General features: G+C 35.0%; 1 protein-coding gene across 2 annotated transcripts; it reads right to left on the bottom strand.

The window, feature by feature from the left end:
• Nucleotides 1-1,560: 1,560 nt before the first annotated feature.
• Nucleotides 1,561-24,132, bottom strand: VPS54. 2 transcript variants are annotated; one of them, XM_068624096.1, is made up of 19 exons: nt 23,064-24,132; nt 20,119-20,181; nt 19,791-19,870; nt 18,742-18,859; nt 16,728-16,802; nt 12,231-12,387; nt 12,041-12,129; nt 8,971-9,227; nt 7,574-7,745; nt 7,401-7,484; nt 6,891-7,312; nt 6,504-6,657; nt 5,495-5,576; nt 5,301-5,380; nt 4,424-4,585; nt 3,888-3,955; nt 3,145-3,225; nt 2,787-3,041; nt 1,561-1,923 (listed from the first exon to the last, which is right to left on the bottom strand). In XM_068624096.1, exons 1-18 carry the CDS (start codon nt 23,859-23,861, stop codon nt 2,903-2,905), a joined length of 3,081 nt encoding a protein of 1,026 aa, XP_068480197.1. In that variant the 5' UTR covers nt 23,862-24,132; the 3' UTR covers nt 1,561-1,923; nt 2,787-2,902. The 2 variants fall into 2 exon arrangements, with proteins under 2 accessions (XP_068480197.1, XP_090151147.1); XM_090295021.1 differs by having other exon boundaries at nt 7,574-7,719; nt 23,064-24,125.

The raw sequence follows: 24,132 nt of genomic DNA, 5'->3' as shown, positions 1-24,132 counted from the left end.
ATCTGAGATATTATTATAATGTGAGTTGATCTATATAATCAAGAATATCTAGATTATATATTTATTTAGATTATATATTTATTGTTAGAAAAATTGTTTATTCATTCTCATTATATAGGATATCAAATTTTCTATGTATTATATTGACTCCTTTTTCTCAATATAAATGGCTCACTCATGTTGTCTAAAAAAACACATTTTCATTGCAATGCTTCTCTCTTCCCTAAAGTTTAATAGTAACTTATCTCGCATTAAAATCCTTTCAATCTTACGTCTAAACCATATTCATTGTTGCCAAAAAATATTTTTGGTAACAACCTTTCATGTTTTTCCTCCCTAATTTCCAATATCATCCCCACCTCCATCCAGTCTTTCTCCACTCTGACAAACTCTCCACCATGTTTCTCCTAAAACTCCAAAAGCATGCCATAAGATTATCTTTTGAATTGAACTTTGCAAGTAATTGAGAAAAGTTTGATCCTAGTTGTTGGCCTTTGGATGCTAGTCAATCGTTTATAATAATCTTTTCTGAAGCTCGATGATTTGAACTCTGACTTGCTCTTTCACAACCAATTCCTCGAGCAGTGCAAGATTGATGTTGTTAAATTTTAAAGTCTTAGAGTAGGTTTCTGTTATTTTTCAAAGTTTCAAAGCTTCCTTTTCAATCTTTTGAGTCTGGAATTCAATTTTGGCTTGGTTAAAAAGTGATACCACATTCCTTACCTCTTCTTCGAAGCTAGTAGAAAATTGTTTTGATGGAAAAGACGAAGTCTCATTAACCATACTTTGAATTTATTTGCATTTTGATAGAGTTTCCTTTGCAAAGTTTCTTCAGACTGTAGCAAAGTCGAACTTGCTACTTTATAAAAATTGGATTGATTTGCAGACCGAAAAGAGATCTTTTTTTCATTTCTTCCGTAATAAATATGTGTTGGGACAATTTGCGTATCCTGCTATTTAATTATTCTCCGCTTCTTATTTTTTGTTGTCTTATTTCCCCAAAAGGCTATTTAGTATAATTTTTACTGCCCTTGATTTACAAAACTTTTAACATATTTTGGAAATTTTCTTCGTTTAAAAGGTTTCGAATCCAAATTGCATGTGAAATTTAAATTTCTACAAGTGTTAGTAGAAATAATATTAATAACATTAATTTATTTCGTAAAAATATTTATCTGATCTAATTTCACACATTTAAATTAAAAAATATATTTAATAGCTAACCTAAATAAAAAGAAACCCAAAAATATTTATTTGCTTTATTTAAAAAGTTTTACTAATAAAAAATAACCAAAAACAGAATCGTACTTAATGTGGGAATATCTTACAAAGAAAATATACAACTTTCTACTTAATGATGAGATGGGCAGTGTCTATAGTTGCAGGAAATTGCGTTAATGTTAACAGTTTCAGCACAATTATGCAGCTCCTGCACCATTGAAGTATTATTTGATTAGGGCAATTATCATGTCCACACTTCTCTGTTCCTTGACACTCATTATATATCCATAACACTTTCAAAGGTGTATGTTTGACAATAATTACATTGAGAAGACTATGTTGCTCAAGAAAAACTAAAAGTGTTTTCAATTTAGGGTACTTGTTGTAAGAAACCCAAATATGGACTTAAACAGGACACGCAAATTGGTAATATCGCTATAGATTTCTCGAATTGTGTACATATCGATGCATCCATATCATCCATGGCTGAAGAAGCGACGGGAAAGATTGGGGGTGGGGGGGCAAAACTTAATTCATTCACTAAATCATATCTATTTCAACTTAACATTACAATTAAGGAGACAAACCAAGAATTTTGAATATCAACATCGACTGCTACAAAACTTGTTAAATGACCAACCACGGCTGCACAATGCTCAGAAATGATACATTACCTTGGATACCCACAGACCAACCAAAGGCCTGAAAAAAGAGAGAAAATGGAATTCAGCTTTTGTATGACAGCTAAGGAACGATGTTAATACTCTCCTCACGACAAAATATTAAATACCCCCCTCCCGTATTCATATCCTTAAGGCTTTCTGTCAGGTCTTTAACCCTCTAAGGAAGCATCAAGAAGGGCATTCCAAGAAATTATCAAAAGAGATCATCTTACGGTGAACAATATTTCTATCAATTTGTTTTTTAACAGAACCTAACAATGTCATGATTCATGTAGTTGATGAATAATGGGATAAGGCCATTGCTATTTGTTTCTGTTTGTAGGTCTAACTGCTAAAATAAGAACTAATGAAAAATCTACTAACCAGCCTGCCTAATGTTCACATAACAAATTGCTTACAAGGACATTTAATTAAAATTTGGTACACTATTGTTTTAAAAAATATTACAAGTTTAAATACATGTAGAATGAAAAAGTTGAGTTTGGTTCCTAAAAAATGTGTTCTTTGTTTTGGTCATCTAGTGTCTGTGATACAATGTTAGCATGTGACACTTCTAACAAAATTTTAAGATCCGTAAAAAGTATTATTTATTTATTTATCTTAAAATGAATGTTTAAGACAAAAAAAAATAATGATTTCAAATTTTAGAGGGATGAAAATGAAAAAAAAAATATTTTAGACCCTAAAATCAAAACTTGTTCGTTTTACAGGGACTAAAATTATATTAAAGTCAAATTGCATTATCAAGCAACAGTGATGAATCACCCAAGCCCCCAAGAGCCCGATACTAATGGCTTCCATGGCTCCCTATTCAACTTTAAACTGATCAAGATAACAAGAATTCTCGTGTAAGCTATGAACAGAATGTAGCAATAATTTTACCTCAATTTAGTGTTACACGAAAATGCAGAGTGAAGAAGGTTTAAATCACCCCCATATCTTCCACAGTATGTTAGCCTTCCCACGGAAGCAATTGAGTTGCTACTTTACAATACAGTTTACTGAACAGCATCATTTCCAAATCTTTTCACCAAGAATTCATCCAGCTGACCCCAGTTAGGGGTATCAGATTTACTCAAATCACCCAATGGCAATGACCGTATGCATTGGAGAATATGCTTGACATCTCGATATAACCTAGCAAGTGTGGAGAATTTAAGAACAAAAAGCAAAATTACTCAATTTTCTAAAGTTCCGTAAAAAATATTTCTACACAATATAACTTGTGAAAAGTAAATACCTATTCTGTGCTTGAGGAGTGCTAATATCAAATCTTGAAAATGCTTCTGAAATTTGTGAGTGAAATATAATGACCACTTGCCTGAAAAATAGAAAACTTGAGAAGTGAGTTGTAGGAATTAAGATGATGTGAGCATATTTTACAATAATTTTTCTTTCTATGCAGACTAAGTTTTTTTCTTTCTTTTCATTGGGAAAATAAGAGAACTTTATTTTGAAATTCATCACAGAAAATAATGTATATCCAGGACATTCATCACCGTCACCTTTTCCCTCCAAATTCCATCCAAAATACCTAAATGGGTTATTACAGTAATACTAAATCAGCATCATCCATTTGACGATCTTCAGATATAATATTTCAACCACGGAAAAAAAAGATTGCTTCATTAGACACCAGAAATCACACCGAATAATTGAACTCAAAGCTACTACTACTTTTCTCAGAGCCTAACAGAAAATAATCTATCACCTTATGTTACGTAGAAATCAATATCATAGAATTAAGAATGAATTTGACCTAACTCAATTCTAAAAGCTTGCTTAATGGGTGAGGATTGTCCAATAAAGAGTACTTTGATCATACATCTGAAGTGGGTTCTTAACCTTAACCTAATATAAAACCCAACATTTTAATATCCCAGCATAAGAAACAACAGGTACAATGTTCAGTAGTGTACTCTTGATTATGATCTGTAATGAACGTACAAGAATAAGAAAAATGGAGATTTCTACAATTCTTACCCGAAAATTGCTTGAACATCTTCTTCATTCAAAGTTCGAGATAGAACACGTTGGAGGTACCCAACTTCCTAATAACAAATTCCGAAAATAATTAAGTTTCAATTAGGAGATTGCTTAAGAGACAGGTGGGGCACAAAAGTAGAACTCAAAAAATGATAATTCCATGTCACCCTACACCATTATCAACATATATATAATGACTAATGTCAAATTTGCTAGCCTATAAGTGTTTAAATTATTAAATCGTTTGTCAAATAGTTTATTGCACATCCGTTAGAGGTTTATCTAAAATTTGATTGTGCAACAATCACTCTACTAATTATTGCAAGAAAAACCAAGTGAAGTGACTAGTAAGCCACCATACTCTCTCAAAAAAGTTATTTTTTCTCTTTGGGATATTCATATTTATGCTTTAAAGTACCAGATAGGAAGATATTCATTCATATTAAAATCCCGGCCAACTTTAAAAATCAAGCAAAAACAAAAGGTCAAAGGCAGAACACGAGCATTCTAAGAACTTATATATAACTATTTACCTTAGTAAGGGACCGGGCAAATTGACTAGGCTGAGGGTCTGCATCCTCAGGTCTATTCCAACTCTCAACAATTTGAGGCAGCCCACGTAAATGTACTAGTAATCTTTCTCGCATTATTTGAACTAATTTACTATGTATTTCATCTCTATGAACTTTATAATCCTGGAATGGAAACATACAATAGTAATGCAAATGTTATGACAAAAACATTCTCAGAAGTTCTTAAAAAAGTAGGGCAAAAAAATGAATAACTTTTAAAAAAAATTATACATATATAAAATGTATTTTATTGGAGAAAGAAGTACAAAAAGTAGGGAAGGGACAAACAACACTATTAAAGGAAGACACTTAAATTTCATTGGTGACAAAACTAAAAGAATTTGAAAATCTCCTTAGAAAAGCAATAACTTCTAGTTTTGCTTTTTATCTAATTATTATAATTTTTTCAAACATGCTTTTAAGTAGATAAAGTCAAGTTTGAGAGAAAAAATAATCTAATGTACTATATAATAGGACCATATTCAGGGATCCTTATTCCTTTCCCCAAAATCAATTTTTGATAAAGGCTGCAAAATCTTAACTGTTGACCACAAGAACGGTGACATAGTAATGCAATTGCAACTATAATTTCTTGTTCAAGTCTCTAAAAATATTTCCTTTTCCTTTCAGATGATAAAAAAGGGGAATCAGAGGAAACGTAATTAAATGTAAAAACTCTTTCCACTTATTCAAGTACAAGTAAATTTTCACTATATGAACAAAACCATCATACTTCCAACAATCATTCAAAAACCCTACATATGATAAAACATCTGTATAAGTCTCCCTCTAACAGAGGACTAAAGGAATAAAGATTAAATAACAATGTAGCACAAACCTGTGCAACCCGATCAATCTCAGAAAGCAATAGTATTTTTCTTGTCTCGGGTACTTTAAGAAAAAGAATCTGCCGAATCTCTTATACCAGAAATGAAGAACAAAGTTATAAAAAAATCAATCCATACGATGAAAAACAATAAAATAAACTCAGGAAATACATTAAAAACTTCATTTAGGTGAGTGTATTTGTACCAGGAATAATAGCATGTACAAAACTGATGACTTGACTTGCCAATGCCAGGTGTTTAGATGTGATGGACTTCAAACCAGACACCTGCACCAAAACTAAGAATTATAAGACACTAGAATGAGAAAGCTCCAAGTAAATTGAAATGGGATCAAGATAGACAGTGAACTGGGGTGAGGGAGGAACCCAGTACAGAAGTACAGGAGAAGTAGGGAAGAACTGTTGAAAAGCTACACTAGTTGTGACCACCCCTAACCGCAATGTCTAAAAAAAGACTACTTATGGAGAGGCTGACCAAAAAGACTGAGTGAAGTGTTGGTGTGGAGCTATTGAAAGAGTAGCCTTTAGTGGGTTAATGAGGCAGACGAGCAGGCATACTATGAATGTCATTGATGATATAGGCATGTAAAATGACAAACTATAGTCTGACACGTGGCATCATAGCAGTCATCCTTTTGTGGAGGGGGATAGGGCAAGAGGGACACCATGAAAGATATCGTGCAAGACTAGAAAGATTTGGAATTTAAATTACATTAAGTTTTGAAAATTTGGATCCAGGATCGAGTGCAATGAACCTAGAATCCATGTAGCTGACAGTATTCGGTGAGAATAAGGCTTGGTTAGTACTGTTGATTGTTGTATTTATGGCCTATACAAACTATAATTTATTACAAGATGTGTCAAATAATTATAAGACCTGGCTAAAAGACCAGTGATACTTTATGGTACTGAATGTTGAACAATGAAGTGCCAATAAGAGCAAAAATTAAGTGTGTAAAAAATGGAAATAATGAGGCAGATGAGCAGGCATAAGATAGATATTTCAACAAAACAAAAAATAGTTAATGAAATAAAAATCCAATTAAAAGATGCATAGGAAGGAAGACCTGAAAACATAAGGAGAAAATATTAAAGACCCACATATATAGGTTGAGGGGTCGATTGGTACATGTAAGATTTGATGCACATGTATCTAAAAGGTACCAACAGTTTTGAGAACAATACTAACAGTACCTGCATAGCACCAGCCCCGAGCACAAGTTGGCATGTTCTTGTATTGAAAAACTTCAAGATTTCTACTACACGGTGAACAACTTCTGAAGATAGTGTTGGCAAAAGGTTGTTCATATCAATGTACTCTGACAACATCTTCAGCAATATTAAGCCACTAGAACCAACATGGCAAAAAGAGCCACTTTAAAATTTACATGATGACAGCAAAAACAAAACTAGGAAAAAAATCATAAAAGACTAACAGATAGTAGTATATTTTAATAAAATAATAAAGCCTACCTACACAAAATATTCAAGAGAGATAGAGAGAACACTGAAAACAGAAACCCAAAGGACAGACGGTGCAACTAATTGGGAAAAGAGAGAAGTTGAATCTAGATAACTAACCAGTTTACCATGTGATAACCAACACCCTTGTAATTAAGAGCCTGAGATGCAGATTTTTTATGGTCTTTCTCAGTATTGTTACCATGTGCTGATGTAATCCTACCGTGACCTTTATTTGGTTCCATTGAATCATCCAGGGATTTGGATCTATCTGATGTTTCATTATTCATAGACGCTTCAATAGAATTAGCCCGCATAATTTGATGTTCAGCACTGGACTGTGCACTGTTTGCCATTGGCATAGAATCATCGTTGGTGACCACACCATTGTAACTGGTTGCATTATCATCCTCAGTGTCATTGAAGTTCTCAGAAGTCAAATTATCAGATGTAAAAAGCATATTGATGATGGATTGAAATTCATCAGGAACATCTATCTCCACCCAGGTTTCCTGGTCAAGCACTGCCTTAATCTTTGACATCTACATGCATAGAAGCAGCCGTTAAAAATGATGTACAAAGATTTCAGGACAACGAATGCCATACAAAAACACAAAAATTAAAACTAACCCGAGATTCATGCTGAAAATCAACAAAAGCCTTGGCTTGTGATTGCAGTGTCCCACGGATGCTATATCCCAATCTCCCACCAATCTGTTATCATGAGCATGAAAAATAAATCAGGAAACAAAAGCCAAATAATTTTTATATGCCAAGTTTTAAATCAATATGAAAATATATACTTTTTCTGTAGCAGTAATGAACTCCTGGGTAATGCTATATATGGCTAGAAACTCCTGCAATTTCAACCTAGGATGAAGAATTGCACGGACCCCTAGAAGCTTTGCCCATCTTCCATGAGCAGCATCACATGCTGCAAAGACGGCTTCTGCGTTTTCTCGCAATATATCAGCTCTGTTTAGAACCAGATTCTTTGAGAACATCAAACAAATGGGACAACTAAAACACAAAGTTATTGCAGAACACAAAAAAAATCTGAAATGTATTCTCTCTTATTTTTTATGATTTTTTATTAGTAAGTGAATTCAAATGATGTCCCCAGTATCTTCATTTTTAAAGAGATGAAAACCCTGAAAGTACCATTTGTTAATAGCAAAAAGAAATTCAGTACAACAGCAAAATAGCAGCAGAAGGGAAATGGGACAACTAAAACACGAAGTTATTGTAGAACACAAAAAAGATCTGAAATGTATTCCCTCTTATTTTTTATGAGTTTTAGATGTAGTAAGTGAATTCAAATGATGTCCCCAGTATCTTCATTTTTAAAGAGATGAAAACCCTGAAAGTTCCAGTCGTTACCAGCAAAAAGAAATTCAGTACAACAGCAAAATAGCAGCAGAAGGGAGATAGATGGGACAACTAAAACACAGTTATTGAAGAACACAAAAAAGATCCGAAATGTATTCTCTCTTATTTTTTTGAGTTTTAGAAGTAGTAAGTGAATTCAAATGATGTCCCCAGTATCTTCATTTTTAAAGAGATGAAAACCCTGAAAGTGCCATTTGTTACCAGCAAAAAGAAATTCAGTACAACAGCAAAATAGCAGCAGAAGGGTCTAGCATAGCTTACATACTGATTTAATCGTTGAGGTGACAAGGTATTAATCTTGCATGATAAAACAAATTACTCCATATTTAATGTATCGCCTATGTTACAATGTCATTCCCAATTGTTAATAAATTAATGCCAAGTGATCATGAAGCTTGTGTCATCTATCACTACTTTCACAAGTGAATAACAGGAGTGAACATTCTAAAAAATGTCATCCACAGCCTTTAATAAGAAACTGAAAATGTACAATCAAAAAGTTAAAAAACGATGTTTTACCTAAGCTGGAAAACAGTATAATGATGCAAAACTACAACACAAATGTTTTTTGTTTCAATTGTGCTCCCCCTCCCTTTCATATTTGGCAGGCATACTATAAAATGACAGAATAGAAACTGTTAAAAGATATAAAACCATTCATGTGTATCCATCTAATAACTTCAGCTTTTCGGATAAATTGGGTCTTGACATATAGTGTGTTATTAAGAAGCATTGCTACATAACGGACTCTATAAAGGTTTAATCTAATCCTCTCAAATCTATATATCGGAAACAAGAACCAAGGTTTAACCTGAAATTTTTTGACATGTTGTAGGAGCTCACAGCATCAATTGATTTTCCCTGAAATGAAGAACCCTTGGCAACACTTCTTTGTGATGAATATGGCAAAAGTGTAGTACCATGAACCTCACTTTCTTGGGATGTTTCTGCAGCTGCAGCACCATGAGCAATAGCTGCCACAACTGAATCAGCAGCATAATGACCATCACGGTTGTTCAAAATCCATTCAATGGCCCTTTTCACTTCAGCAGCCCGCACTAAATGTGCCTGCAATCACTAAAAGGAAAAAAATCTTATTACATCACTCTTAAAACAACTTAGTTGCAAAATAATGTATAACTGAATTCAGTAACCTGCATATGGCATTACTATGCTTCTATAGCACACTATTGATAACTATGCCCATGCACAGCACAGCTAGCATGATTTCACTTTTAGAGATGGCCAAATATCAGTAAGTATCATCTCAGCTGATGTATATGTATTTATAAAATTATGAGGACAATTATATTTCAAAGAGGAAGGCTACAGCCTATGTTCCTTAACCTAAAGCTAGGTACACCCAAAAACAGTTTTAATGAAAGCTGTACAACAAAATAATATCGCCAATTTCAACAATCCCACTCAGACTGAAGCATATAAATTGTATGCACCAAGCTTAGAACATATAAACTGAATTCTAGACCATGTTAAAGACTTTGAATGTGTGGTAGCTGGTCATTAGTGTTAATGAATGCAGTAGTTAGTTCCTTGGACAACAACTTCACCCTCACAAAATGGAAATCGATCTCTACATGTTTTGTTCTCTCATGTACCACTAGATTGGAGGCAATATGAAGGGGGGATATTTTCACAATATAGTTTCATCTTCTCAACTTCACAAAAATTCAACACTATGGAATAAAAGGCTTTTCACTTGAATATAAGTAACATAGATATATGCATTGAAATGTAGCAAAAAAACAGGAAAATTTATTAGATGTAAAACTGAGAAATGTCATATTACAAGTTTCTAAGTTTCAAATATTTGGAATAAATATTACAAAATGATATGGAATTCAATGAAGATGTCAGACACCAGATACAGGCTAGATGGTTAAAATGAAGAAATGAATCAGGGGCTGTTTGAGACCTACCAAACTCAAAATTTGTTGTATTGCTATACATTCAGCTACACTCTATGATAGTAAATAATGGCTTATAAAGGGGAAGTGTGAGAGAAAAAGGTAGTAGTAAAATTGACAATGTTTAGGCAAGAGAAGTAAAAATGATCATGTTTAGATCAATGTGTGGCCACAGAAGAAAAGGCAGGATACAAAATGACTGTTCACAACAAAATACTGGTTGGCACCATGATGCAAAGACGATAAAAATTTGGTTAAGGTGGATTGGACATCTACAAAGAAGGCACTATAGTGAAGACAGTATATTGCAGGGTTTTTAGCTATGTGGAGAGGGGGACTACGAAGCACATGGGATGAAATTGTTAAAAGCAAGCTAATAGTGAATAATACACCTGGGAATTTGGTCTTGAACCGAACTCAATAGCATCGTGCAAACCATGCAGTAGACCTCACGTATATTGGGATAAAAAAATTGTTGACATTGGTTATTGATTTTGAGTAAGCTTGTAATTTAGATATTTTTTATTTCTGAGCATTTATATATATGTAGATAAATTGTTTAATTTGTATCCATAATCTTCAAAATGGTGACCATCTGTTAGATTCCTTCCTTCAGAAAACAAATTAATTCTTTTCAGGAACCAAACAAGGAAAAAATTGAGAGAAGATAGAAGGAAGGAACTATTTCGTTTAGTAACCAAAAGATTGTTCACAAGTGTACCCAATGGAGCACAATCCTTTCACACTAGATATCCCAGTGGACTATACAAAACAAAAAAGATACGCTCTCTCTTCACTAGGAGGGCTATTTACACCCACCGTTAACTTCCAAAACCTACCAATCTCCCCTCCTATTCTTTCTTCTAAAATATAGTTGTAGTCCGTTTGGTCAGTTCAGTCTCCTCCCTAACACCATCCTACTATATGGCATAGTGGTTGTGTGGTCAGCATGGCCACTCCACACAATTATTTGGGATTGATACAATGTTTGCACACTTGCAATGAGTTCAACACATAATTTCACAACAAAGCTACATGATCTTCTATGTCTTTCACATTTATTTATCTTATAAGAAAAGTAATTTAACAGAAAAAAAAAAACTAAATGGAAGATAAGAAATCCTGAGACACTTAAACACCAGACATGACACAAACCCCAGAACACAGCTAATGTCTATAGGACACCATGACACTGCAGAAACACACAAATAGTGAGAATTGAATTACGATTTTCTATTCACCTTCTAAAAGTGAAGGTGTTGAGCTTCACAATGGCACAGCTAAAATAAATCCCAGCACACAGCTAAAAGAAGCATATCTCTTAAAACAACTGCTCAAGTCCTATGGTAATGAGCCTCGTGTTTTGGGTTTATATTGTTACTATTATTATTATATTTTAAGTGATTTTAAATTTTAACATTTATAGTATAGTAAATTAATCTGACATCCCTTGAGATTTTTTCAAAGTACACTTCACACCCGCTTTTTTCACCAGTACAGTGGTCTCCCTTTGCAGACAATCTTAAGGAGATGCATATGTAGTGTGAAAAGAGCTGACAATGGAAAGTTTTTAAAACAAAATGGAGGTTTGTGTAAAATTAAAAAAACTGGGGTCTCGATGTAATTTGAGAAAACTTTAGGAGGCATTAGTGTAATTTATATTTTATAATATAATGCAAATTGAATTTGGCCCAAGTCCTAGCTTTATCAGAGAAGTGTTTAAGCCAAGAGAAAAAATATTTTATAATCCACACTGCAAATGAGTATCCGACACCTGTCCAAAGAGTGTCAGAATTCAAAAAGTGCTGAACACGTGACAACTCTTTAGGAGCCGTGCCAAGGCTTCCTAGCCATAAACACACATCATCTATATTTTTAAAAGTGAATACATTTCAAAAGACTGCAATATTCTAGTCTAGACATCTAACAAATTAACAATTGCCAAGTATAAATTACCTGTACTATCAAGAAAATAGCACTCAAAAGATGAACAAAGCAGTCAGATGATAGACTCCTCAACTTGCTAGCAAGTGATGCACCTCCACCTGAGTTACTATTTAGGATTAGCAAGTTGAAAATAGAACAGATCCCACAAAAACAAAACACAATAGAAGCACATAAAAGTATATGCTAAAGAAATTCTCACCATCTGCATCTACAGTTCTGTCTCCAGAAAAGAACTCTGACTCTGAACCTCGAGAAGCAAGAACTGGAAGCAACTCAGCAACGGCAGTCTTAATAGCATTCTTCATATCACCAGTCAGTGTATCTCGATAAGTCCTCAGAACTGAGGGAAGTTTAGCCTGAAAATAAGGTAATGTTTAACCAAATTAAGCCAAGTCCAGGTCTTAATAGCACTCTTCATATCAGCCCTCGGTGTATCTTGATGTTTTATAGCAATGTTTCTCAGAAGAACACCAAGCTCATGCCAATAAAGAATGTGAAATCACTTAGCATGCATAATTCCCAGCACAAAGAAATACCAAGGGAGATAAAAACACATCAAACAAATGAGTAGCTAAAGGAGCCAGAAGAAACAGGGTAAACTAAAGAAGAAAAATCTTGTCTGGTACACCCACTCATTCAATGAAACATTTTCATCTAATCCAAATAAAGTTTATTCTATTCTTAGCTTTTTTATAGCTTAACAATGCAAGTCTTGCTTATAGATATGAAAATTTTCCCTCAAGCTTGGGCAGTATATTTCGGTCACATAGAACACCATAAGCACGCCTTCATTTAATCCACCCCAATCATATTCTATGGTAAACATCTCTCTCAACATCTCCATTGTTTTGCATGAGGGAGAAAATGATATAGCCGCGTGACTTGTATGGTATGGTGTCCAATTTTTACCTCTAAGCTAAGATTGGTGTGCCTCCATATACTTGAATTTAGAGGATGACCAAAAAATCAAAATGAGTTATGCACTTAGCCTAAAGCTAGATACACTCAAAAAGTATCTTTAAATAATCTTTACAACAAAATAATAAAAACTACTTTAACACTCACCCTCAAGCTAAAGCATATAAATTGTATGCACCAACTTTGATCCACCATACTTTATGTCATGAATTCAAGTGAATTGCAAGGTCACAAAAAATAAGCAAGGTGAGCAATATATAAGTCACAATACTCACAAACCTATTGCCTTAAGGTTTTGGGTTGCAGGTATTGTCTTAGTCTCTAATATAGGTTTGCTCATGGCTCATTGGAGTAGGAGAAGAATCCTAAGTTTGTTATTTCTTCCATCAAAAGTCTTCTTGACAGGGGTTTCATGAGAGTGTGTCTAGTTGTGGTGAATGACAGTTCAAGTAAGGATCATCACTAAGGTACTCTAAGTTAAGAAATGTTTTAGCTTGAGAGAAAGGTGTACAAATGTGAAAGGAACTTACATATGAGAGGAAATTATTATGAATTCAAGTGAGTGGGAAGGTCTCACATTCGGTAAAAATGAGGAACATAAGCAATATAAGAAGAAAGACTCACAAACCTATTGCCTTAAGATTTTGGATTTGATGTAGGGTTTTGGTCTCTTATATGGGTTTAGTCATTGGTATCAAATCTTTCGTGTCTCAACGTCAAAAAACCCACAAGTCTTAGGACAACAACTTTTCCCAACAGAATGACAATCTATCATTGTGCATTTGGTTTTCTAATGAAATTATGGATTGGAGGCAATATAAAGGGTTTTTTATTATCACTATCATTTTTCAACTCAACTTCACAAAATTTCAACTCTTGAAGGAGTTGCTTAATTCAGACAAGTTCATAGGAAGCCAAAGCCATAGATCTATATTCCACCCAATTCCATAACACATATCAGGTCTTGTAATAGAGAGATAGATAAGTTTTCCCACCAACCTTATATTTTTCTCTGTCTGAAAAAGTTTCACCTCGGTCCAACATTAGCTTTTGATTTGGGTCCATAGGACTATCAATGAGCTTGTAATTCGTCAAGTCTATCTCTTACAATATATATGTAAAGCATATTTTGTTTATGAAACTACAACACCTTTTGGTTGAGCCACTTCAGTACCAAGAAAGTCTTTAAGATAGCCAAGGTCCTTGGTTTGGAAATGATTGAATAAGTGCTCATTTAGTTGAGAAATCCTTATAGAAACTGAATGATCTGTCTCACTTTGTTTAAATCCAAAACTCTACATAGTGAAACTAACAAAATTTACCAAACCAAACTTTAGGTGACAGATTTAGTTCATAGAGAGACCAACATAATTTACAAGTCAGACCATACTCCCCTAAGCAACAAATCCAAGAGGTTGCTCCATATAAATTTTCTCCTTGAGGACACCACAAAGGAAGACATTTTAAATGTCAAGCTAGTGAAGTGACCAATGATGAATAGTAACCATATTAAGGAAGAGCCGAATTGTGTTGATCTTGACCACGAAAGAAAAAGTATCTCAGTCAAGGCCATAAATTTGAGTATATTCCTTCGCTACCAACTTTAAGTTGATCAACTTCACCATTAGGCCCAACTTCAACATAGACCCATCTACAACCAACAACCTTCTTCCCAGGGAGAATAGGGACAAGCTCCCATGTGCCATTGTTTGCATAAGCCTACAATTCATCAATCATGGTTTATCTCCATCCAAGATTACCAAGTGCCTCATGGATTGCTTTAAGAGTGGCAGTAGTAGACAAAGAGAAAACAAAAAAAAAAGTATAATTGAGATAGATGATGATAACTCAAGATGATTGGAAACATTTCCCAATAGCAATGGGCCAATCTAAATTGGAGACATAGGAAGATGTTAAGGAGGAAAGATCCATGGTAAGGGAAGTTGTTGGAGGATAACTGGAATCACAAGAAGCTTAAGACATTGTGGAAGGAGCTCTTTGTCTTCTACAATGACATGTAAGATAGGGTGGTGAGACAACATTAAGTAAACTATGACAACTGGATGAAGGCAAATCTTCATTAAAGGACTGGAAAATGGAAGAGGGAAAACCTATTGAATGTAAGTACAGGTTTCCCTAAAGGACAAGAAGAAAGGTGTGTCCTAAAAAAGGTGACATGAGTTGACATATAATACCTTTTTGTGATGATGAATGCATGGACAAAGGACCAAGAAGAAGGCTTGGGATTAGAATATTTTTTTCTATTGGGTCTTCGTATTTGTTTCTATATTGTTTTGTAATCAGAGACTCTTTAAGGACATTATTTTCATTTAGCTAATTAGATAACTTAGTGGATGGGTCAAGTAGTCTTGAGTCCACAACATAAATAGGCTTATATTGACTTTTGTAATTAGTTTAAGACATATTTTGAATAGAAACTTATGCTCTTGAGAGAAATTCTTTCTAGATTCTTGAATAGAATTTGTTGTTCTTATCCTAGAATTGCTAATTTAAAGTGGCAAATCTTTCTCGATTTAGCAATCGTTCTTGATTGTGGGGTCTTCCTCCTTTTTCAATCTCCTTCCATGTTTTTCTTTCCCTAATTGTTCAGTGGAAATTGTCAAGAACAATTAAAAGCTTTCGTAACATCTCTAGAAGTTTCCACAAAGCATTATTCTTCTTCGATAGTTTCAAATCATGCATAGATTTAATTGATTGCATGGATCAATTTTGTATTTCTTACAAAGAGAACTTTAAGCCTATCTCAACTCAAAAAATCAGCTTGTAAAGTGAGGTTTGCACCTACAATAATTTAGTCATATCTCTAGTCGATGTACAATCTCCAATACAACCCACACACCAAGGATTGGATATCTCAAACGTGAGACTAGATATTTACTTATAGGTGGTACAATAGCAAGTGACACAATATATCTAACAAACCTCACTAGAAAAGGTTTTGATACCATCTTAGAAAGTGGATTTAGGTAAAACTCAATCCTATAAAATCGACTTATAAGATCAGGTTTGTCCCTACTTACTATAATTCAGCCATATCTCTAGTCAATATGGAATCTCCAACAAAACCTCCTCACAACAATGAATGGACATCTCAAATGTGGTCCTAGATATTTGTGGGTGATCCAATAGTAGGTGACACGTGATAGGTTCAACAAATCTTACTAGGATAGATTTTACTACAAACTTGAGAATGAAATATGGAAAAAAAAAATAGCTTAAGAGTATGTATCATCTCTTAGCTCACTCATTCATGTACAGGAGTTCCTTACATCAAATATACAGAAAATAATGATAAATCCTACCATATAGGTTTAATAGGAAACTATGCATAAGTTAGCCTATTCTAATAAGCTAACCTATTCTCAATAAGTTACACAATTCTGAAAATGGCATTTAGAAAAGAAAAAAATGCATGCAATTTCAAGAGGTTGGAAATTGGAATCATATGCATTGGATTAATATGGAACACTAAAGACATTGTTTCTTTGTATATAGTAGCTCAGAAACAGTAACGTTCTATATGGCATGAGATCTCATACAAAGTAATTTTTCTGCTTCTTTTCTTTCCTTCTTCTATCAGTTAGTATTTACATGTCTTGAAAAAGGATAATGGACAATCAAACCTCAAAAATAAAAAGGGGAAATCTCACTGCACTGATCTTACAAAAGATTATTCCTCAACAAAAAGTAATACTCAAACTTTCACAACTAGCCTAAACAATAATTTACTCAAAGATAAATACAGCTAATTACTTACAGTTCTGAGCAATCCAATTACAGTAGGAAGCAGACAATCTTTGAAATTATTGCTTTCCTCTTCTTCCAACTTTACCTGATCATGAAACAGATTAGATCACAAACTGCATCCTCAAATTTCACAACTATATGACTTTACATTGTGCGACTTTCAGCTACTCAATCATTGGAAAAAGCCAAAACAGAGTACTCAATTAATTGTTGGGCAGTGTGTAAAAATTAAGTCATTAAGAATCAATAAGAACTTTTTTTTAATAAAAGATGAGCAAAAGCATCTTAGTATACAAGTAGAGATGACAAATAAACCAGTCCACCTGGGTATTATCAGAACCTGTCCCGATTTTGATGGAAAATCTCCGCATTGACAGGGTATGGGTATGAGTAATGCCCAATGTTTTAAATTGGGTATGGGCATAAATATGGGTATGTACATACCCGCCTCATTTGTGTCCCTATATATATCCATCACTATTTTAAATTACTAAACCATCCTTAATTTATTAAGTAACCTACAATACTTTTTTTTATTGTTCTCTTTGATGCTATCTCTTTTCATTTGAAGAATCCTTCTTTTACATTATACAATTTTTCATTCTCTCTCTTAATTGTTCAACTCATTCGATATCCATCAGCTTCACTCATATCCCTATATTAATTTCTCTCATCATCATTCCAAATACACATTTTTTTTCCATTATGCGATTTTCTTAAAATGATGCATTGCATTTTAGGAAACGTAAACTTCAATTGTATCGAATTAAATCATTTAAGGTTTAGGGTTTAGGCATAACCCAAACCGCCCCGCCCCATTGCCATCACCATATACAAGACTGCAATCCCAACTAGATTGACACCCCAGTCTATATCAATCATCTACAACACACTTAAATACCATTAAGAAAAAGGGAACAAAAACAAACCCTAGGCTAGCATCATTTACCCTTCTATCATTACTTTATTTTACTACTCATCTATGTTCCAGCACACACGAAATTGGATTTTGGATTCTTCATGTGTTTTCTCAACAAAAATCTTACTCAAATGCATAAATTTGAAACCTTTGCACTACCCTCCTAAACACAGATCTTTCTTAGAAAGAGATCCTTCATAAGATAAATAAATATAATAATCATACCTCACACCTTAGTTATGCAGCTGAAATTAGTAATGTTTAATTCAAAGGTTTGGTTCAGCTGCAACTCTCCTATTTCTTCTCTCATAGTACCTCACAATAGATGCCAATGCCAATACCAATCATGTGCAAGTTTAATAAGAAATAGTGACCCATTTGTTTCTGCACTGCAAAGAGGCTCTTTTATGACATACTCTGGTTGTGATTCTTGATCAACCCAGGATTTGTCCTTTCTCCTTGTAGATTATTTTAAAAGAAAAATATTTTTATTGAGTAGAAGAGAGGTTATGATATCCTTTAGGGAGATTACCAATGAGGGGGGTATGATATCATTGCAGATTGATTGAGTGTGCTGTTTTAGCAGTTCATTCATGTACATGGCAGAAGAGTAATGTTAATATTTTCCAGGGTGTCTGCTTTCCCATTTATTTGTCGAAAGATGTTTTTATAGCCTCCTGATCCTTGGTAGAGCTCATTTCAAAGGAATTTCTATTATTGATTGATATGCAAAGAGATTGTGAGTTTTGTTGCAAATGAGATAAAAACAGTATCTTAAAAGATAACAATACGTTAAGCAGGTTGTTTATGAAGTTTACTACTTCAAATTCATACAAATAAAAAGTTACCGTTCACTTTTTCTTTAGTAAAGTTAACCTATACGTGTTTACATGAACTCCATCAGAAATGTAAGTTCCTATTGGCACAGTGATAATAAAGCACAACTCATTTTGCTGTATCTTGACCCGTTAAAGCAAAAGAAACCCCATAGGAAACAGTACCCACTCAAAAAAGTAATGGTAAAGATTTGAAAGATTTCCACCACAGGAGTCATAGAAAATTAAAGAAAAAGCATTGAGAAAAATAAACAAAGATACAATCTTACATCATCATCCTTCCCATTCATTGGAAGGGAGGCTGTTGCTTTAGCTTTGGATAAAATTATCCCATCTTTTTCTGCAGCATCTTGTAAGGAAGCTCGAATAAACTCTGCTGAAAGAATGCTACAAAATAATACAATACATTACTAACTGTCCAATACAAAATATAACTTTAGCCTTTTCATTCACATATTTAAAATTTTAGCAATGTATAATAACCAAAAGTCAAGATTTCAAAGTTCAGAATACCAATGGACAAAGAAAACATGTTTAAAAAACAAAGAAGTTTAAAATATTTCAAAATAAGATGGAATTACTTCCTAAACATACTATTGAAATCATTAATTGCATAAAATTATTTGATATGATTTTTGACATAATTGATAGATTGAAGAGCCAATCACACAGTAGTCAGAGTAACTGCTCAAATTGGCAGAATTATAAGATTCAGTACAGAAAGTGAGAGTCATGGACCAAATGTGTAATGAACCAATGCTACCCAAAGCCAGAAACTGAAGCTGAAGTTTCTGTAGAGAAAAGAATAATGATACATTGACAAAAAGCACTGTTCTTCCTTAGTGAGGAGAGAAAAAGTTATTTTATTTATCTATTTCTTCCTATGTGTCCGTCCTTTGAGATTGAATGTGAAGATGAATAGAATAAGGAGACAGAACAAAGGTATAAACTTTGGAGATTGGACTAGAACTAGGTTAAGTTGCTACTGGATAGTAATATTCAATGTATGTCTACAATTTTGTTCCATAGACTTAAGGTTAGAATGTTTTGTGATCAATTCCTGGTTTAAAATTATTACTATCAGACTTATGAGTATGGTAGAATACAATAGAATTACACATTAACTCTATGTATTTCAAGCTATTTTTTCATTGTGTCTAAATCTTATGACTCAATAGGTAAATATTGATCAACCCATCTAAGCAATTAGCTCAACGCTATTATCTTCTAATTATTACTCAGCTCCATAAAATCAAGAAAGTAGAAAGCACTGTTTACTGAATTTTCAGATGCAATTAGTACATCATAAAAGGTGTACCTGTTTATGGATTCTATAAAGCCTATTACATGATCTCTAAGATGTCGAAAGCAATGTAGACCACTGAGCTCATCTCCATCCTGCCAAAGTTACAGGAAATGAACAAGATAAATTAGAACAGAATTTTCTCTTCAACTGTCAGGAATCCCATCATGCTCTGTCATAAACAGTCTATCAAAAAAACTACCCAAGTTCATCAAAATGACTGACATCAGCTAAGCATTAATCTCTAGTTTCATCAAGCAAAATTAAAAACAGTATACATCCCAAGACCATCATATACAAGCAAATACATCTGCACCATATTGCACAATGATTAAAGGGATACCAGTAAATGTTGCAAATCATCAGTCACATCCAGTGCTCCAGCACAATCTGCAGATGCAACAAGCTGTATCACAGCAAAACCACATCAACTTGAAAGCCTCAAAAATAGCAATACTAAAACACAACCAGAATAACAAGAAAAAGGTCAAAAACTAAACAAATAAATGCCCAACACTGAATCAATAAGCATTGCTAAACAAAAAGAAATTTGGAATATGTTTATCACTAAGAGGAGAGGAATAATAAGTTCTAGAATTCTCTGTTAGATTCTGTTACTGCTTAGTTGCCAATTTGTTAGATTGGTTAAGAGAAATTCTGTTAGAATAAGCACGTGACCTAGATTAGCTAAATATCATTGTAATTTCCTTAATTGAGTTGCTAAATAGAATACCGATCCTCTTCTTTTGTCCTTTTGGGCTATGTAATACCCCAGCAACTCTCAGAACTACAATGAGATCTTCCGACCACTACTCCAGCGAAATGTGATTTTATTTTTTTTGACAACATGTTGGTTTACAAGGCAATTGAAGAATTGCATTGGAAACATTAAGCATGAGCGGTTTCCATTAGGGTTGCACACCAATTTTCTTGAAACCTCAAAAGTGTTTCTTTGGACAACAATAGGCAGAATATTTGGGGCATATGGTGATGCATGGAACTATAGCCCCTGATCCAACAAATGTACAGTCCATTTTCGATTGGCCACAACCAAATACTTTGAAAGTGTTGCAAGGATTCTTAAGATTGTCGGGATTTTACTGCAAATTTATTTTATTCATCAAAATGTTGCATTCGCTCAATTGTTGACCAATCTACTAAAAGAAATAAATTGTTTTAGAATTCAGAGACTTTGACACTTTGAAACGAGCTATGGTTAAAACTTAGATTTTATCTCTGCCAATTCTATTTTACCTCTTGTTGTGCAAACAGATGCTTCAAGAAATGCAATTGGGGCAGTCCTTCTCCACTCCTGCCACCCACTTATTTGTTTCAGAAAGCTTCTTTGTCCCTGCATGATGCATGCATCCACTTATTTACGCAAACTCCATGCTATCACTAGTGCAGTGAAGCATAGGTGACAATACTTAATGGGTTATTGTTTTATAATCCAAATGGACCATTGTAGCTCAAAAGAGCTCCTGAATGAAGTCATTCAAACCCTAAAGCAACAACATTATTTACTAAATTATTGGGCTACCATTATGATATTCATTTTAAGTCAAGGAAGACAAATACAATTGTTGACACTTTTCCTTGACTCCCATAAATAGAATTTGTGGCGTGTTTGTCCTTCTTAGTCCCTCAATTTATTTTTCTAGGCGAATTGAAGCACAACCTTCAATTAGATCTTTGTTTCAAGAAATTCTTGATAAATGCACCTCAAACTCGAACTTGGACTCAGTTCATAAATTTAAGTTCCATAATGGTCTATTGTTGCAACACAGAAAGATTTGAGTAAGAACCACTTTAACATTCAAAGACCTCCTCCTCAAAGAGCTCCAGGAATCTCCTATAAGAGGCCACACTAGCATCCATTGTTTGTCAACATCATGGTTTCCCTAAGAGCGTCATGTTGGATCGAGATCCCATTTTCATTAGCAAATTCTAGACAAACCTATTCAAGTTGAATGGCACAATTCTTCGAATGAGCTTTTCTTATCACCCACAAGCAGACAAGCAAAAAGAGGTACTAAATCGAATTATTGAGCAACACCTTTGAGCTTTTGCTCATACCAAACCTGATCAACGGCTTCCCTTTCTGCCTTGGGTTGAATTTCACTATAGCACTTCAAATTACTCTGCTTCAGGTTTCTTTTCAAATCATGTATGGGAAATTGCCTCCTTCCATTCTTTCCTGTGTTAAGGTATCATCTCCCATTGCAGCTTGTGATTCACTTAATCAGCAGAGATAAGCTTAGGACATTACTCCACAAGAATTTGTCAAAAGCTCAAAAAGATATGAAAATCGCAGCAGATTAACACCAAAGGGACCTAACATTTGAGGTTGGCTCATGGCTACTTTTGAAAGCACAAAGGAGCCCCCTTCCTACTCTAACGAGGTTTCATTCCAATTAGTGGACAATAGTCCATTAGTTTCTCCATTAGCTACAGTGGGGTTCAAGAAAATATCTGTAAGTGGAAGTTCACTTAAGATGGCTGTAGTGCAGTAGCAAGGTCTTTCTCCAGATGACACTTCTTGGAAGAATCTTGAGGGCAAGGTTGCTTCTGATGGGGTGGTATCGATGTGAACATGCAGAGAGAAAGACCCAGACCATTAGGCCCAAAAGGATTGAAAATCAGAAAAGAAATTCAGAATATGTTTATTACTGAGAGGAGAGGAATAATATGTTCTAGAATTTGCTGTTAGATTCTGTTAGTGCTGAGTTGGCAATTTGTTAGATTGGTTATAAGGAATTCTGTTTGAATGAGCCATGGTCTAGATTGACTGCCTATCATTGTAATTTCCTTTATCGAGGTGCTGAATAGAATGATGAGCCTCTTCCTTATCCTTTCTTGAGGAGGTATCTCTGACCTTGAATACAGAGAATCATTTCCCCCATCAGCATTCATGACACGACAACTAGTAATTAAACAACCACCTTAAAATTCCCAAATTAATCCACAACCTTACCAAACTACAATAACTCTAAAACACAAGCACAGGTTCGCATGGGACAAACTCAGATACAATTTCATAGGTATTTTCGATGTTGCTTATGTTGATCTTTACCGTAAACTTTTATTACGCCAACTACTTATATAATTCTGATTGTATAACAGCTCCAAAAGTATGTGAGGAATTACATCTAAGTTTCTCCTCTAGCGCAAATCTTCACAATCCTACTCAGCAAAGTTTCGACACTCACATCGCTACACTCTTAACAAAAACATCAACAACGGCGGAAAGCAGAAACATCACAACGAAAAATGCAAAAGCAAGAGTACCAATTTGAGAGCTGAGAGGGCCTGGTTGACGTAGAATATAAGCCGGAGTTTCTGTAGGAGCGCCAAGAGGTTGGTCCGGGTGCCATTGAGCTCCTGAATCTGGCGCGCGTCCTGGACCAAATCGGCGTCGAGTAGGCGAATAGTATCCTTGAGATGGCGAATTTGCGTGCAACCGTGGAGGATCTTAGCATCGAGGTCCTGCAGCTGCCCCTGCGCCTCGAAGAACGAGGACGAGCGAAGCGAGATCTCCTTCACGAGATGGAGCTCAACAACATCGAGGTAGTGCGAGAGCTTCTCCTGCAGCGCGAGGTTCTCGGCGACGTTGGCGAAGGGGCAGGCAGCGCGGAACGTGGCTCCGTCCTCGAGGCGGAAGTCCTCCTTGAAGTAGAGCGCGGGGACCTCGCGTAAACAAGCGACAAGCGCCTCACCCTGGCCGGAGGACGCAGCGGCATTGGCGAGGTCGTTGATCTGTTCCTTGGAGGTGTGGTTGCGGATGTCCTCGAAGCGATGGTAGGCCTCGGCGATAGGCACGACGTAGTGCTGGAAGTCCGATCGGGAGACCTCGGAGGCGGCCTTGGCAGCGGCGATTGGCGCGAATTCGGGCGGCGCAACGGCGGAGGCGGATGACCACCAAGCGCCCCAGGAGGCGGCGTCAGAGGCGTGAGGGTTATTGAGGATCGATGAGAGGCTTTGAATGGAATCGGAATTGGAATTGGAATTGGATTTGGAAAGTGAGGCAGAAGAAGAGAGGGAGGTGGGTGACCTTCCCCACGATTGCTGGGAAGGTGGGGAATCCATCACATTACGATTGCGATTTCAATTCAACTCTGCTGATGATTCTGTTACGTTAATGTGATGAATTCCTGAGTCTGAAATTTTTTGGGGTTCGTTGGGATCTGAAAGAGAGAGAGAAGTGTTGTGCTGTGCTTTGCTTGGAAACTGAGGACATTCGGGATCGGATCACACACCGGAGAAAACTGGGTGGGGCTTCAAAAATTTAATCGCACCACCATCTACGAGTTAACCAACATATCTCTCTACACTCGTTCCAAATCTAATCTTATTTCTT

The sequence above is a fragment of the Phaseolus vulgaris genome, chromosome 9, assembly GCF_051622355.1.
Source record: "Phaseolus vulgaris cultivar YP4 chromosome 9, ASM5162235v1, whole genome shotgun sequence".
NCBI classification, from domain to species: Eukaryota; Viridiplantae; Streptophyta; class Magnoliopsida; order Fabales; family Fabaceae; genus Phaseolus; species Phaseolus vulgaris.
Note: the sequence above shows the minus strand (reverse complement) of the source record. Positions and strands in the feature narration are given on the sequence as shown.